Raw genomic sequence first — 18,974 nt, 5'->3', positions numbered from 1 at the left:
ACACTTAAAGAACAGAAGAAACATGAATGGCTAAGAAGGGATAAACAAAACTGATACAGTTATCACAGACACACCTACCAACTTGTGTAGTTCACCTAGTTTCCTGGATACTTAATCCTATTAATGAGATCATTGAACCACAGTTGAAATCAAAGTAAATGAGAGATGCTAGAAGATACCTGAGCTTAATGTAGATCTTTGCACAAATCCTAGAACTGATTCCTAACAGCTGGTTCCTGTGTGTGCAAAAAACAGTATTGATGACTAAGGCCCAGCATACTTTCACAAAAAGTCCGGCCAAAATAACCTTATTTCCTTTTACAAAGAAAATAGAGATAAGAAAAAATAATTATTATGTTTAAAAACAAATTAGCATAGTTTAAAAATATCTTATGGGCTTCCCTGGTGGCGCAGTGGTTGAGAGTCCGCCTGCCGATGCAGGGGACACGGGTTCGTGTCGCAGTCTGGGAGGGTTCCGCATGCCGTGGAGCAGCTGGGCCCGTGAGCCATGGTCGCTGAGTCTGCGCGTCTGGAGCCCTGTGCTCCGCAGCAGGAGGGGCCATGACAGTGAGAGGCCCGCGTACCGCAAAAAACTATATATATATATCTTATACTGAAACACTGTCTTCACTCTTACCAAAGTGAACTGTAAAGGGGTTGGGAGCAATGTAACCAAACAGCATAGCAGCCTGATATGCTTGCCCCAAGAATCAATGCAATTTATACAGCATCCACAGAAGTACAGTGCTCCAAGTAGAAGAAATTATTATCTCACTCTTTCTAGCATCACTGACCTGTTACAGCCAGTTCTCTACAACAATCAAGAGAAAATTTACCAGTAACAGTATTCAACTGAGCAATAGGAAAAGCACAGCGGTTTAACCATCAGCTAAACACAATCAACATGAATAAGTATACCCCAAAAGGGCTAATTGTAAGAGAGAAAGTTTAAAACTCTGTGATGAGAACCAGTTCAATGAATTCAAATCTCTCTCCAGGCTACGGACACTCATAAAGAGCACTTTCCACAGGCTTCCCTGGTGGCGCAGTGGTTGAGAGTCCACCTGCCGATACAGGGGACACGGGTTCGTGCCCCGGTCCACGAAGATCCCACATGCCGCAGAGTGGCTGGGCCCGTGAGCCATGGCCGCTGAACCTGCGTGTCCGGAGCGTGTCCTCCGCAACGGGAGAGGCCACAGTGGTGAGAGGCCCGCGTACAGCAAAAAAAAAAAGCACTTTCCAAATAGTGAAGCACTAGAGGATGTGTCTTACTTTGAAAGACAAACTAAGGACCACAGGTGACAGTTTCAGAAAAGAGTATTTCAATTTTAAAGATGAATTCTCTCTAGCATTTATGGCTGCCCAAAACAGAAGCCTTTAGGAAAGGCCTGGTGATCACTAAAATGATCTTGCCAATTTAATAAAATCTGATGAAATAAAACATTCAGAAAGAAAACAACTTTATCAAAACTAAGCAAACTCATTCTTCATTTTGACATTTTAGAGCCTTCCTATTTCCTATATACACATTAAAATCTCAATTCTTTAGTTCAAAAAATAATGTACTGGAATTGCATTACAAACTTCAGAGTAGGCTCATTTAGATGTCAAAAGGAAATTCCTGAGCAGGAGGAAACTACTGACATACAGGCTTCTGAAATTCTACACAAATAACCAAGAACTTACTGTATATAGAAAAATATTCCATATATTATTGGTATTTATAAGAACCCATGTACTGCTCATGGTCTCCCCTCTAAAATGTTCTCGTAAAAATGAAGGGATGTTTTTACTCACTGCATCTTCAACACCCAACACAGGTACTAGCACATAAAAAATACTCAAAATATACTTGCTAAAGGAATGAATGGTAAACATTTATCAGTCACTTATGCCAAACACTCCACCAAGTGCCTCACATGCAATTACTCATTTAATCCTCAAAATCACTATACAAAGTCAGTAATATTATTTTCCCATTTTACAGAAGATGAAACAGATAATCTGACATAGATTTATTAAATCAGGAAAGTGAGATCTGACTTCTGACACCAAGGTACATTTAATTACTTACTTCACAGTTAACTGAGTAACTTTAGGCTCCAAATATGTTTTTCATAACAAGACTGAAACAGAATGCAGTGGCGACAGCTCTGGAAGAAGTCTCTGTAACTAAGTTGTAGACGCAGGGTTTCTGCATGGAGTAAGAAAAGTTCAGTGAAAGATTTACAGGGACCTGCAGCAAAAAGACTGAGGGAGGGCTTCCCTGGTGGCGCAGTGGTTGGGGGTCTGCCTGCCGATGCGGGGGGCGCGGGTTCGTGCCCCGGTCCGGGAGGATCCCACGTGCCACGGAGTGGCTGGGCCCGTGAGCCATGGCCACTGGGCCTGCGCGTCCGGAGCCTGTGCTCCGCGGCAGGAGAGGCCACAGCGGTGAGAGGCCCGCGTACCCCAAAAAAAAAAAAAAAAAAGACTGAGGGAATGGTACTGGTGGTCACATTTTTTGTGCCCTGATAAGAAGTATCATGAACAGGAAACTGCCACTGATTGTAAGAATGCGATTCAGCTCTTTATCTTTAGCAGCACTATCCTCACAAGCCACAAGATGGGAACGTTCCACCACACATGTCCTGTTTCAGTCATGCTTACTAGCCTTTCATTTTTCTCTCCCTCCAACCAATCATATGCTTCTGTCCATAAAACAGTGCTGATATACTTTTAATTAATCCTGTTTATTGATGTCATGCTACCTGTTCTTACTCTTAAAAGCAAGATACATGAAAAACTTAATAGCTCCCCAAAACAAAAACATACTCCTCTATTATACTTTGTTTATAAGCATCACAAATGTTCTTAGCTTATCAAAATGACCTGGGGAGGAGCTTTTTTAAATAAATGAAGAGAGGTCTTCACCCTGGCTACATATGACAGCCATCAGTATTTTTAAAATACTGATGCCTGAAACCCAATCCCTAAAAATCAGAGTTAGTTAACCTGGGTTGGGGTTCCTATACAGTTTTTTGGGTTTGGGGTTTTGTGGGCTTTTTTTTTTTTTTTTTTAGTTTTGGTTTCTATTTTTGTTTTTAGATTCTCCAGGTGATTCTAACATCCTACTTCATTCTAACTTTTAATCAGGTAGTATGGACCAGCCTTCCTTTTTTGTTCTGTTTTTTGTTGTTTTTTTTTAATGAGGTGAGTTTTTTTGGTTTTGTTTTTTTTGGCTGTGTTGGGTCTTCGTTGCTGTGCGCAGGCTTTCTCTAGTTGTGGTGAGCGGACTTCTCACTGTGGTGGCTTCTCTTGTCGCAAAGCACGGGCTCTAGGCGCACGGGCTCAGTAGTTGTGGCACACGGGCTCAGTGGTTGTGACACATGGGCTTAGTTGCTCCGCGGCATGTGGGACCTTCCCAGACCAGGGCTTGAACCCATGTCCCCTGCACTGGCAGGCGGTTTCTCAACCACTGCACCACCAGGGAAGTCCTTTTGTTCTGTTATAACTTCTCAGGTGATTGCAATGCACTCAACTGGTTAAACCACAAGTTTTCTTTCCTGTTTTAAGACTCCCTGTGTTGCTAAAAAGTGAGTACACTGAGAAACACAGACCCAAGAATGAACCTTTTATTTATAAAAGCATAAAGAGAAACTCAAGCCCTACTTGGAAGGATCCCTACAATAAAAAAAATGAGAGGAAAGGTAATGTGAGCAGTTCATCTGAAAAGTATTCACGTGTCTAGAGCAGAGTAAAACTTACTCTTTATAGCTTGACCCCATATTTATGACTACTTATGAACTACTACTACTTATGAACCGACCAGGTTCCTTTATCCTATAAATTAGCAGGTAAATGAAGATTCTTCTACAAATTATGCCTTACGGGACAGAAACAAACTGGCCAGCAGAATGTGAAATTACCAAATTCTTCTACACCTCCCCAACACTGTCATATTCGGAGTCTAAATGCTTATTAACCTCCTTGATATGCCCTGCATAGTAAGTACTGTTCTTGGAATAGGTCAGCAGTCTCTGGAACCATCTCCTAGCTTTCTGAAGTTCGCATGTTCTCAGGATGGGCAAATCTTGCCAAAGAATCCCAACTTGCAAGACAGTAAACAGACTTCCTGTCTGCTGAAAGTACCCTAGCGGAACCATTTTTTCCTACTATTGTTTACTATTCAGTGCAGACAATTTGAAAAAGCAAAGCAGACTATTTCTAATCTCCAATGAACAAAATACTATTTCTTTAAGTGTTTGGCATTTAAAAAAAAAAATGAAAACCTAACTTTGCCCAAAAGGCTAAAAGCAACAAAGAATTTAACTTCCAAGACAAAAAGTATTCTCAATACTATAGGACAAAATATAAATAATAATCTAAAATATCCAAATAAATTAATTATACCAGAAGTCAATCAACCTAAACTTAGAGTTAATTAATAAGCATGATGGGTTAAATCTTCCATCCTTCCTGGAAAGGAACACTTAGCAGAATCTCTAATCAAAAGCACATCAGAAACTTTCAGTTCCATACCAGGGAACAATTTAAATCTTACCAAATTAAAGATTATGTTTTCTGATGAATTGGAGTAATTTTCTATCAAATATGATGTCTACAAAGACCCATTACTACAGAAAAACTTGGAAGCCCTGCATAGAATCACCAGAATTCTGTTATTTTCAGTTTCTTTCATTCACTCATTAATCCATTCACCCAGATATTTGCTGAGTGACTTCTACAGGCCAGTTATAGCAATGCCAGGCCCTGTGAATATGAAACTAAATCAAATACATAAGGCCTTTATTTTCATGGGACTTATATTTTAGAACATCAATTCTCACATATTTTGATCAAAGGACCCTTTTAACACTCTTAAAAACTACTGTGGACCTCAAAGAACTTTTATATTGATATTTACATATGAAAATTCAAACCAAAAATGTTCAAAATACCTTATTCACTTAAAACAATAAATGCCTCACAAACTAACTTAAATTACATTTTTATGAAAAATAACTACTTTCCAAAACAAAAAACTTAAAATCAGGATACAAAAATGATATTGTTTCACATTTCTGTAAAACATTTACCTTTTCAAAAATAAATTTTAACCAGGATAGGAGAATGACACTGTTTTAGTTTCGTAAATCCTATTAATGTCTAGCTTAATAAAAGACAACTGGATTCTCCTATCTGCTTCTGCGTTCAGTCTTTTACATAACACATCATGTAACATCTGAAAACCTCCATTAAACACTCATGAACGAATGAGAGTAAAAGTGACAAATAATGTTTATAGTTATTATTATGAAAATAGTTTAGATCTCAGACACCCTCTAAAAAGAGTGTTGGGGTTTCTCACAGTTTAAGAACACTATTCTAGAATGACAATTAAGAAAATTAACGTGCGTATACATTGTTAAAAGCACTATGAAGAAAACAGAGAAATGTGCTGTTAGCTAGGTTGATCTGGAAAAGGCCTCTCTCTGAGATGACCCCTGAGCAGAGAGCTGAAGAACAAGCAGCCAGCCCTACGAAGAGCTGGGTGAAGTGAATATTTGCCAACTATGGGTTTTAAACACTAGTTCAAAAAAATACTAATATTTGTTTTTCATAAAATATACAAGTTGTATTTTAAGGGAACAAAAAGGCCTAAAGAGGGATGAACAGTAGGGTGGGAGTAGTACACTTTCATGTTTTTACCAAAAGCTCTGGTATATAAATAATAAACCCAATGTCCTAGCAGACTCAGTTACATCCTAAGATACTACTACATAATTCAAAACTAACAATTTCATATCATTTTTGTTGATGAATTATGAAACAATATATTAATAAAATCCTTTCAGGAAAGGTTTGCCATGGCTTTTATAATCAGCAATATTTCTAATACCACTGTCAAGGTTAATCTTTACCTGGTAAACATAGGTCTACGAAGTTACCACCCAAAATTCTTCTAATCAAGGTAGCAACTCTAATGAAGTTCAAAGTTAAAAAGTAATTTAAGAACTGAATCTGGAACTTTCTGGCCTTGCAATATATGAATACGAAGTACCTCAACCCCCTCTACTCCTGTGTGCATGCAGAAATGATGAATAAGCTGCATTTCTGAAAAGCTTACGAGACAGTCAACCAAGCTAGAAGAGAAAACTCACAGACCAGAGCATTAGCCCTGTGAGTTAACACAGCAGTATCCAAAGGTACATCAGACCTAGATACAATCCCCAAGGGCAAGGAACTGGGCTGCAGCCCAATCTCTGTCCTGGGTCAGCAGATGGGGTCTTGACTTGTTTGACTCAAGGAAGTGGAAACTAAGACCTTTCCAAAAAGCTAGAGCTCCATGAAAATTGTTGGTGGAAAGATAGAAAACAGTAATTGCAGTATCGTATAGTTAAATATAAACTTACTACATGATCCAAATTCCTACTCCTCAGAATTTACCCAAGAAGAATAAAAACATATTCACACAAAGATATGTTCACAAATGTTCACAGTAGCACTATTCATAATAGCCCAAACCTGGAAGCAACCCAAAAGTCTACCAAACACAGGTGGATAAACAACTGCAATAGGCTATCCATTCTATGGAATACTACTCAGCACTAAAAAGGAACAGAGTTGGCTTCCCTGGTGGTGCAGTGGTTGAGAGTCCGCCTGCCGATGCAGGGGACACGGGTTTGTGCCCTGGTCCTGGAGGATCCCACATGCCGTGGAGCGGCTGGGCCCGTGAGCCATGGCCGCTGAGCCTGCGCGGCCGGAGCCTGTGCTCCGCAATGGGAGAGGCCACAACAGTGAGAGGCCAGCGTGCCGCAAAAAAAAAAAAAAAAAAAAAAAAAAGGAACAAAGTATCAATACAACAACAGAGAATCTCAAAAACATTATACTGAGTGAAAGAAGTCAACAAAATGCTATGTACTATATGACTTCCTTTATATGGAATTCTAGAAAAGGCAAAACCACAGCTGATAAGTGGTTGCCTTGGGGCCAAGGTGAGGGGGAGGATACTGAGGGCCGAAGGTCACAAATAATTGTATAATTGTGGTTCCCATTATATAATTACTTACAACTACTAAAGTTCATCAAATTGAACATTTAAAATGAGTGGGTTTTATTGTGTATAAATAATACCTTAACTTTAAAAAACTGTATGTACTTTTAAAATGTCTATATGAAGAAACAATTTATATGTGCCCACTCCAAATTTTATCCCCCATTTCAAAGATCCCCTGAAATGCTATAAGGAACTAGATTAAGAACCACTGCTATATTCTGACATTATTTATATTTTATATGTGTATATATAAACTCAAGTTTAAAATAACTCAAGTTTATAATAAGCCTAAGTAATCAAAAATAAATCTGTATTATTTTAGAAGTCAAAGTGTAACATTCAGAATTTTTCTTTTGAAGTATTTTAGAATTTAATGAGATTAATTAAGTAATTAATAGACAATTTCAGTTACCTAGAAAAATCTGTTTATATAAAAATAATTCACCAGAAATTGGATGTCTACATGTTTACAAACAAACACACACACCCCCAAAAAAAAGACATGGCTAAAAAATATCCTCACTACCCAAACTTCTACATTAACAAGTATACTTCTCCACGTCTATAAACCCTAAAAGCAAACATTCAAACCTGAAGGTCACAAAGGAACTGAAGGAGATCTAAGAACCTCTTAAAATCAAATGCAATATTTTGTGTCTACATACTTAAGGGCATTTTCTTGGAAAAAACGTCCATGGCATTTGCCAGATTCCCAGAGGCCCATGACATACAAAGGGTTAGAAAGAGTTTTAAAAAGTAGTAAAAAAAATGTATTATATATGTGCAGTTATGCATTTATGTTTGTATGAACAAGAATGGTGTGGAAGGACATACTTTTCTTCTATGAATTTTTGTATTATTTACTTAGTCCTAATAAGCATGTATTTGTTTTTAATTCAAAAAACATCAAATAAAAAAAATTAAGGGAAATGATTTTAAAATACAGCAATCACTGCAATTTACTGTATGGAGTTGCACAAAGAAGAGCTAACTAATTTAATTTCCTTTTTTGACAGTGCTCCTGAGTTGACAGAATGGTGTGGACATAATGTATCTTGATTTTAGCATGTTCTTTGGGGTACATTAAAAAAAAAATATGGACTGAATGAAGCATGGTTAAGTGGCTCTGAAAGGAAAAGGAAAAGAAAAAGAAAAAATCCACACACTATAAGCCTGAGCACCTGCTGACTTTAAATTCTAATCTCTTGTTGATACGGTTACTCTTCAACTCAATTCACAGATGTCGCTGCACACGTACAAAAATTACCAGAAAATATGCATATGTACACACCATCAAGGTGAAAGAGGTAACTTCCAGATACATAGACTGGTTTTCAACAAGCAGACAGATCTGTTTAAGAGAAGCCTAACCTAAGCCAATTATAAATCAGCAAAATATCAATTCAAACTTATGGCAATAAATCTTCACCAGGAAAAGCAGCAGGTTTCCCACTGTCTCTGTACTACACATAAAAAGGATCTGTTGAAAGCCCAGTTTAAATGATTTGGGACCTAAGTAGTTCCAAATTGTTAGAACTATACCATCTATCATTTTTAACCTTCTTTTATAAACCTGAGCTCATAAGGACTGCTCTGAGGTTGCAACCTGTACTGTGCACCTAGGGTAAACAAACACTGAATCTATTTGTTCATCTTGTTAGAGTTCACAGATAAGAAATGTTGACATTATTAAAATGTTTTACCATTAAACCTGATAATAAAAAAAGTAAAAGTAGTGGTATTTAGTGATCACAATATTATTTTAGGTAGGTTCTACTAAATATTATTAGTTATAGGAAGTGGCCTTCCTCTGGTTATAGGAAGATGCTATTATCTAAAATAGGCATAAAAATCATTTATAACAGTGCTTCTCAAACTACAAGCAGCAAAGAACTCATTTTCCTCCCGTCTACCACAGACCAGTATTTTAGTCAAAGAATAAAAATTACTTACTAGACAGTGAAAACATATTTTTAAAGACATAGAAAATACAAGCCCAGGGGTCACAAGCTTGGCTATAAAGCAGTATTAAACTGCTGTCAAAGTTTCTAAAGACTTAGTCTGAATCCCGTGCTTGTCTCAGGCAGACCAGTAACAGTTCACACTTAATCAGCACTGGTTTTTAGAACCTGTAACGTTAGGCAGGTACAGTTCTCTCCCAACTCCAGGAGTGGAACATTGAGAGTTTATAATCAAACACTTCCTAATTTATGTCACTGATAACGAAGTCTCTCAAAATATAACATTATCTCAATAGATGTGAACTCTAAACTGTGTAGCTATCAAACCCATAGCTTCCCCCCAACCCCCGCTTGCTACAGGAGAGGACAGGCACTTGCTGGGCTCAGACCACGATTCTCTTAGTTTTGATTCTATTCTGAACTCTGTATTTTTAAGAAGGGTAAAAACAAACTCATTTCAGCAGCAGAACTTCACTTTGAATCACATGCTCTGTAAGACAGAAGTAAGACAGTAAATCATTTATCAAGTGAGCAAGCCCAGCTAAAGCCCCAACATGCAAACCTTGATTTGCTGTCTTCCATTTGTTGTCTAGTACACAGTAACTCTAGAATTAATCTTTATTTTTGTGGAAAAAAATAATGTTCAAGTGAGAGAGAAAACTTTAGTAAAAGCTTAAAATTAATTCTTACAAGTACACACAAATGTGAACCTCTGGTCTGTACAAACAGGAAAACCATATAGCATAGTTTAGTCTGGGCACTAGAATTCAAAATTAAGCTTGATCCGTGGCCTTAAGCAGGTTACCTTACCACCTATCTCCTATGGAGATAAATCAGTCAGTACCTATTCTCACAGCATAGTTACAAGGATTAAAAAATAACCCACCCAAAGTACCTATCACACTGTGCCTAGTAAAGCCTCAATAAATGTTAGCAACTATTACAACCACTAGTTTACAATAAATATTTTACCTAATCTCTTTCATTCATCCATCCATCTATCCATCCCACAAATATTTAGTGAGTGACTAGAATATGCCAGATACCCTCATGGCACTTACCCTTGTCTCCTCAGAATGTTCACTGTCGATTCCTCAGAGATTTTTTTCAGTCTTATAAGATATAAATATGACTTATTAAAAATCAGCCACTTAACGCCAAATTTCCATTTTTGTTTAGACTTACCAGGCATCTGTACCTAGAGCTATCTCTTATAACAACCAATACCACAGGGTTTCAGGGCAAGATTTTTTTAATCTGCATTAAAAAGTCAAGAGTGTGAGTAAATTGATTAATTGATTTATTCAAAATATTGTGTATGGATAGATGGATGTAAGTTTCCTTAAAAACATCATTATCCTTGCTAAAAATAAAGACTAGATCCACCACAAGAGTTTCTTAAAAGTCTGAAATAAAAAGGTAAAGCCCAAACTGCACCAGTTGCTAGCCAGACAGAAGAGGTCAGACAGGATGCATGATTCCTAGCTGGCTTTATTCCAGTTTTGTAGATTCTGGGAAGTAAGGTCCACAGCCTGAATTTCTCACATCAATCACCGTCAAAGAACAGCTATTACTGTAGAAGAATTTTAGTCTCAAAGAATCTGTAATGCCACAGAATATGCTCCCCTTAGCATATTCTGTAAAGACAATATCTAGACTTTCATTTAATTCTGGCTTCTCTCACTGACTGATCTGTGAACTTGGCAGTTTTCTTATTTGGTTAAGCCTGGATCATTTTTTCTAACACCGAACAAAGAAGGTAGTTACTGCCAAAATGTAAATTCAAAAAACAGAAAGCAGCATTAGTCTTAAATTTAACACATTTTATGGCTCAAGTGGGATGGGGTTCCATTTCATAACTGGCTGAGTCAAATAATAAATAGGATTTAAATCACTGCTGTTAAGTTTTGATGTGAAAGAAATTCAAGTAACTTCAATAAGAAGAAGAAGAAAAAAAAAAAGATATTTTGCTCCTGACACATATGGGATCAGTTACAATGTTCCAATACACTTAACCAATATCGCTTCTATAATATTGCAGTTGAAAGACTGTATTTCATAATTATTCTCTTGGATCTAATGCTCATTGATGGTCCACAGTTTTAAAGTTAAATCAACTATTAATTGTTGGGGAAAGGGGAAGAAGGACAACGCAGTCTCAAGAAATTCAACAGAATAGCTCTGCTCTCATCATAAAAATTAGTCATCAGAAAGTACAATGATGCAATCAAACACACAAATGTATAATTTCAATTAAATGTTAACTGAGAAGGATATTTAACTTATAATATTAAATGTTTACTTTACCAACTCAATATACATAACCAAGAAGCAAATTTTCCCACATATAGCTAGAAGATAATTTTCCTAAAGTAAGAGGCTTAGCTGGAACAAAATTCATTTCCCCTCTCACACAAAACAAACAAAATTTCAAAGCTGTTATGAGCTGTCTGCTTCCCAACACAGTTTAAGCTTATTATATTCAGGAGCGTGAACCACTGCTTAATTAGAAGGCCTTAAGGTGATTTTTAGGTGCTTCGATTACAGTTTGTTTCTGCTTCCTTAACAGGAGGCAATACTTGCCAAAATAGGTCCAGAAGGAAACATTCAAAAAGAGTAACTGCGACTCTGCCCCTGAGAAGAGGGTGGGTGAAGATAGGAATGAAAGTGACAGTTTCTTTTCACTACCTACTCTTTTTTGCATTTTGATTTGTGTACCATGTGTACCCAGAGAAATGGCTGTGTTTAATTAAACAGGTTTAATAAATTAAAAGCACTTCAACTTTCCAGCATAAAAAGTATACCACAATAATCCCAGGGGAAGGTGATTATTCACCTTATTTATCCTCAAGAGGTCCTTCAGAACAAAACTGAAGGTTATGCATTTCTGAACAAAATCTAAAATGGGTTTTCTTCTACCCAAAAGGAAAAGATGTTGGTTTTGTTTTAAAGGCTACCCTTAAACCAAACTTGAAAACAGTCTATCTACAAGCTCTCATTTGGAGGCTATAAACAAAAGGTAAAGAGGATCTTAAAAGTCAGGCTGTAAAGTTTGATTTTATTTTGTGTAATGAGGATTTTTCCAAGGAGTTTCTGCATTCTAGGACCACAGCTACTAAGTAAGTGACTTTAAGAGAATCCAAGGGAAACCCTAAGGAACAATCAAAGATAATACCAGAAGACTGGGTGACTTGGGCAGATCTGTGAGTGTTACCACTATCAGACAAGAAATATTTACTGAATTGATGAATCACTGCAACTAAACATGCATACTTAATTTTAAAAATAAAGACTAAGATTTTTAGAAACCATAACTTTCAGGTGGCAATGGTGTCAAGAAACAGCACTCTATACTTTGTAAGTGGGAAAGCACACTGAACTATACAACTATTCTGGAGAACAGTTTGGCAACATGCTTAATATGCTTAAAAATGTGCACAACCACCTTTAACCCATTAACTTCAACTATAGATATTTATTAAAGCATTGAAGAAACGCTAGAAAAGAAAATTCTGAACTCTTAATAGTGTACCCACCCTCAAGTTATGAGCGTATAAATTAATTTCCTTTGTGTTTTTTCTATTTCTCCAAATTTTTCTTACTATGAACGTATACCATTTTTTGTTTTCTAAAACATCCAATTTTAGCCCATTACTGCTATCCCATAGATAAACAAACAGTTGCTACTTATATCAAATGAAACTAGTTGGGGACAGGGATAGAAGGTAAAGGTATTGAGAAAAAAAAATGTTTCGTATTAATCATCAAGATACAATGAATACCTGTGGCTTTTGGTACTATTTGGGAGGAAAATAAACCCTTAAAATTTTATGCTAAAATACAGTTGATATTCAGACTCAAAGAGCAAAAAAGTTTTATATTTTGAGTAAGTTAATACTGAGTTACCACTATTTTGCTAAATCCATTTTTTTTTCCTTGTATGCTTGGGCTTGGTACCAACATCAATAAAACTCCAGAATACGGCTCTGGTATATACCAGTACGCACTTCAGCCCTTCGGTTTTGATGAAACAAGTACAGTTTGTCATCAAATAGATGGATATGTAAATTACACTATACTTTGCTATCAAGTCTAATCTTTACAGGAGATAACCATTTTATAGAACAATCTTCTACAAACAGTAGTTTGCAGGGGGAAAAGATAAAGCTACTTTCTCTTTAAGTATATTTTCCCATATCCTGCCAAATGAAATAATATCCAAGTACTGTAATTTAAATATTTTACAAAAACAAAATTATGAACTAATTTCCCAGAGAAAAGCAAATGCAACCAAGTTTTCATGTAGTGCTGAAATCAGGAACTTTTATCTAAAAAGCTATCTAAAGGAGACTTGGTAAAGTAAAAGTTAGAGTATCTGACCACAAAAATAAGAACTGGCAAACACCCTCTTCAAAGCCTAATGATTTATAGAGGCTTTTCTCCCCAATATCGGTGCTAAAGGCCCAGAAAAAGGTTGCCAAGGCTTAAAATATCTGGATAAACTTATGGAATCCTGGATAATAAGATCAGAACTTCTAGTTATACAGGAGCTAGCTGAAGCCAAAGGTGACAAGAAAGCAAAAGATAAAAAACCAGTAGTCTGATGTAAAAGACTTACTGTGCCCACACCTTTTAATGTCGAAGCAGGCATTTGGGAAGTGATATATGCCATTTCATCTGGACTGCAACAACTATAGTTTAAATTTCTCATTATATTCCATTTACTTGGTCAGGCATCCAGTTTGGATTCCCATTGTAACTAATACCAACTATTAAAATCAATCCCAGCTACTAAAACTGTTATTGACAATGATTAAACATCAGTAGGAAATTTTATATGTTAAGCTTTTATTTATTACAGTAGGAAGGCCATGCCTTATCCTCACATTAAAGCAGAACAAACTAAGGTCCAGAAATGCTATTTATTAAATCATCTCCATGTGAAGTACCACGTATGCTAAGCTCCTTCAATCATCCCCACAAAGCTACAAGGAACAACACTAATATAGCTCGTCACCAATGGTGTACATGCCATAAACACAGGAAGCAAGCACTGTCATGAAGTTTTTTTAAAAAAGGAAATGGATTTCAACAAGCTTTCTCGCCTTAAGGGAAAGAAACAATGTCCAGGATGTCTGCAGGGTTATCCAAACCTTGGAAGCAACCAGAGATGAAAAAGTCAGATGGACTTAGGTTTGCCTACCTAAGGCAGGTAAACTACCTTACTTACAGGTACCTACTAGTACTCTGCCTGACTCTCCTTAATATACAGTAAACCTTTCATTAACAGCATATGATTACACGCCAAGATGAGCAACACAAGCTGTCACCACAAAAAGTTCAGAGAAAGGAAGAGATCGACGTGGCCCAGGGCAGTACTACTCAAACATTAATATGCTATAAATTAGCTGAAACAGTAGATCAGGAAAAATTCTGAAATACTGTATTTCTGCATTTCTAACAAGCTACCAGGCGAGGCCAATTCTGCTTGTCTTGCTGGTCTTTGGACCATACTTTGAGTATCAAAAGTATAATGTACATAAGTAAGGTAAGATTCAGCCTGGTTTGGGGGGAACAAGGTGGGTTTTACATGAAAAGTCCAATAGGAAGAATTAGCTTGATCTTCTCTAGGAACAATGAGACCACTTGACTACAATGAAGACTCACTCATCCGTTCTACAAGGATATACTGAGCAATGACTCTGCACAATGTACAACAAAAGACACACTGACAAGCCTACTGAAATGCACAATTAAGATTATTGAGAGATATCATTTCACACAACGAAAACAAGCCATCTAACTGTCCATTAACATTTAGATGAGGAAAATTATGTTCTAGTCATACAATGAAATGCTATATAGTAATGAAAATGAATGAATTATAGCTCCTCACTCTAGAACAGAATAATCTCAAAATCATGGTATGAGATACGCATATATATGATTCAAGACACAGGCGAGGGCTTCCCTGGTGGCGCAGTGGTTGAGAGTCCGCCTGCCGATGCAGGGGACACAGGTTCGTGCCCCGGTCCGGGAAGATCCCACATGCCGCGGAGCGGCTAGGCCCGTGAGCCATGGCCGCTGAGCCTGCGCGTCCAAAGCCTGTGCTCCGCAACAGGAGAGACCACAACAGTGAGAGGCCTGTGTACCGCAAAAAAAAAAAAAAAGAGAGACACAGGCGAACATATGCTATGATTTAATTAATATTTCATTTTTTGTTAATATAAACAGAACAAACTAAACAAATTGGGAATACTCTGTGTGGTGAAGCTATAGAGAAAACTAAGAAATCACTGAAACAAAGCTCACAGGAGTGATTATAGGTTTCGAAGAAGGGATGGGAGAAAAGGATGAAACAGGGGAAGGGGCTTCAAAGGTACTCAATGTTCTATTTCTCAAGTTAAATGCCAGGTAAGTGGATGTTTACTTTGTGATTATTTAAATTATGTACTACAGACACTATTTTGCATGTATAATATATCTTGATTTTTTTTTTTACAGTTTTTTGATAATGTTATCAATGACCTTTTTAAAAACTAAGTCAGGGACTTGGTGATGGCAGATTCTAGTAGCAGTGAGTTAAAAAAAGAATGGAAGACCACAAATATAGACAAATTCTTTAACCACTGACTTCAAGGAAAAAAGTGGGGACTAAGAATGCACACAAAGTACTAAGTAAAAAGAGACAGGGCTGAACATTTTAATATGGGAAAGTCTGACAATGGTCACATGTTAAGAGAAAGGTAACATTAAAGATACAGAAAAAAACTGATGAAACAGGACTAAAGCTTAGAAAGGAAAGGCTCAAGAAAATAAGAAGAAAAATTGGCCCTGGCCATTACCAAGACACTGGAAACAAATGTGATTAAACATGAGGCTAACCAAATTAGTCCTGTGTGGCTGGAATGAACCGTTCCTACGTAGAAGCTTGGAAATAGTAGCAAATAAATGTGAACACAAAAGCAAGGACAACATCTTGGTGGGCCTTGAATTCATTGCAAAGTCACTAAAAACATTTCAAGGGACTTCCCTGGCAGTCCAGTGGTTAAGACTCTGAGCTCCCACTGCAGGGGGCACAGGTTCAATCTCTGGTCAGGGGAAACTAAGATGCCACATGCTGTGCAAGGCAGCCAGGAGAGAAAAAAAAAAACCATTTCAAGAGGAAAGTTAACAAGGTCTGAACGTTCACATTAAGTGAATGTTTTAATAAAAGTATGCAGGCTAAGAAAACAAGTCAAGATGCCATTAAAATAATCTTTATAAAAGAAGATATCGGGACATGAAACAGGAGCAGTACAAAATTCATCAGTATATCCTATCTATGTCAATTAACCTGTTCAGTTTTGGGAACAGAATAGGTGAAAAACCATAATCCCTGCCTGCCCTCAGTAGCTTACATTCTAGTGGGGGAGACAAACAAGAAAGCAAACAAGACAATTACAGGCAGTAGAAAATACTACAAAGGAAATAAAGGTGATGTATGAAGAGTGATGGGGATGGGGCTATTTTTTACCGGGTTGTTAGGCAAGGCCTTTCTTGAGATGCTGACATTTAAGCCAATACCGAAAAGCTCAAAAGAAGCCACGGAGAAGGAAAAATATTTGAGAGAGTATTTCAGGCCAAGAAAACAAAACTCTGAAAGCTCACTGTGACTGAAGCCTAGAAGAAAGTATGAGGTGAGTTTGAAGAAAGAGACGAGAGTAGCAGGACCCTCAAGTCTGTATAAGAAGTGGTTGGTGGCATAGAGATGAGAAGCAGATGAATTTGATATATTTTGAAGGTGAAACAAACAGAATTTGCTGAGGGTAAAAAAAAAAGAACATGCATACATTAATCCCTAGGTTTTGACTTTTTCAAATGGAGAGATAGTAGTTCCATTTGACTTTTTCAAATGGAGAGATAGTAGTTCCATTTATTAAGATGGGAGAGACTGAGGTAAGATTAATGCATGAGAGAGAAGAAGGAGAGGGAGAGTCAATAATTTTATTTTGGACATGTTAAATTTGAAGTACCTATGAGATATCCAAACAGTGATAGCAAGCAGGCAGCTAGATATATAAGAGTGGCATTCAAGAACCAAGTCTGGCAAGAAATATAAATCTAGGAGTTATCAAAATACAAATATTTAAAGCTTTGAAAAGGGGCCTTAAAGTCTACCACTGTAACTTCTACAAACAATAACAGCAGCTAAAATTAAATGGTAACACGTTTTACCATTTAATTTACCAAGCACAAAGAGATTAAGTAACATGCCCAATGTCATTCAGCTAATTTTAGAGCTGGATTCCAACCCAAGCAGTCTGACTCCAGAGTTGTGCTTTCATCTACTTTGTCAAGCAGAGACCAGGTGGAAGGAAGCTTAATCGCAAATCCTGAGGCACTCCAATGTTCACAGATAAGGAAGGCATAAAAGATATTTATTCCAATTACGCGGTTTCAGGTAAGCGCTGAACCACAGGCTCAAAAGTGGCTACAAAGTAAATCTCCACTTGTGAAGTTACAGATGTCAGATGCCAGCAGTGAAGCAATAAAGTTTACTCTCCCCTTCCAAAAGCCCTAGAGTCCTAGGTCCCTCTCGACACCTCCGTCACCTACTTCTCTCCCAGAAGAGTCATTCTCCAAATAGCCTCTCCCAGGCATCTCAAAACAAGACCCCAAGAATCTGTCACACACACACCCTAGCCTAGGTCCCCTTTCTCAGCCCTCACCTCCCCCACCAGATGGCAGAGAAGGCGGCCGCGTCTCCCGAGCAGAAAGTGAAGATAAAGAAAGGTTTTAGGGAAAACCCTTGTCCCAGCCTCAGCAAGCCCAGTGGGGAGGCTGCCGGGAAGCACGTCTGGCGGAACCGGGCTGGGAACTGAGCTCCCCACGTGGGCCTGGGGAGACGGAACCCCACTCACCAAGCCATCTATCTGCACTTGCTTCACGGCTGAATCTCCGGACCCCGCTTTGCCTTTGCCTTTCCCTGCAGCGCCAGTGGTGGAGCTGGAAGAGGTGGCAGCAGAGCCGGTGCCTTCCTTGCGGGACGCCATCTTTTCTGCCGGACAGGAAAAGAGAAAAACGTGAGTAACCGGAAGCGGAAGTACAAGCTTCACGTGACGTCAGACGCAGTCTGTCGTTCGAAAGGCGGAGCTCTTAGGAAAGGCCCGGGGAGGCCCCACCTCCTTTCTCACTTCAGTCATCTTCTTCGGCAACGGAATCCTCTGCACATGCGCGTTGTGCGTTAGCGGCTTTCAGAAAGCTTTACGAAAGGAAAAATGGACTTTTTAAAATGTTTTGCACTTTATGTTTAGTCGGTCTCCACTAGGCAGTTGATCATAACTGCATTATAGCTCACATTTATGTAGCGTCCTATTCGTAAAAAATGCTTTTACTTCTAATTTTTTAAATTAATCCCCATTTCCAATCTTGGGAACTATGAAGAGCTATACAAACTCCCATGTTAGGAAATTGAGACGTGATTTGTCTAACGTCATTCTGTTCATTAGTGGTGAGCCATATTGCAGTTTGTTTAAAATTTCTTTGCAATTTTTGTCCTTTTAAATATCCCACTAAGATTTTCCAGTCATGTATGCTAAACACACTACATGGGTTCTTGTAATGTGAACAAAGACAGTGTATGTGGGCCCTCTGCATGAAATAGCCCAGAGCCAAAAGATACAAATATAGAGAGAGAGAAAGAGAGAGAGTGAGAATGAAGTAGAATTTTAAACAGGAAATCAATATGATCATCACCCTAACTAGAAAGGGTCTAGAAGCAATGACATTCCTTCACTTGGATTCCTAGTTTCCTTCCTATCTCACTGACTGATCCTTTCTTCTCAGTCACCATTGCTGATCTCTTTACCCTTCCCTATTTTAAAATTAAAATTTAATTTATTTTAATTAAATTAATTTAATTTAAGAACAGCAGTAGTGTTCAGTCCTTGTACATCTTCATTCCCTTATCTTTACTCCCTATCTCAAGGGTCATC

At 37.8% G+C, this 18,974-nt stretch overlaps 1 protein-coding gene across 2 annotated transcripts in view; it reads right to left on the bottom strand.

The window, feature by feature from the left end:
* Window positions 1–18,073, bottom strand: part of EIF3H (eukaryotic translation initiation factor 3 subunit H) — an 87,225-nt gene extending 69,152 nt beyond the window's left edge. The window contains exon 1 of one of the 2 annotated variants that reach the window (XM_067711437.1): window positions 17,901–18,073. In XM_067711437.1, coding sequence (XP_067567538.1) covers window positions 17,901–18,032 — 132 coding nt within the window. In that variant the 5' untranslated portion in view covers window positions 18,033–18,073. The remainder of the gene's footprint in view (window positions 1–17,900) is intronic. The other variant, XM_067711436.1, reaches the window with a different exon arrangement.
* Window positions 18,074–18,974: the final 901 nt, after the last annotated feature.

This window comes from Pseudorca crassidens, chromosome 17 (genome assembly GCF_039906515.1).
Source record: "Pseudorca crassidens isolate mPseCra1 chromosome 17, mPseCra1.hap1, whole genome shotgun sequence".
NCBI lineage: Eukaryota > Metazoa > Chordata > Mammalia > Artiodactyla > Delphinidae > Pseudorca > Pseudorca crassidens.
Note: the sequence above shows the minus strand (reverse complement) of the source record. Positions and strands in the feature narration are given on the sequence as shown.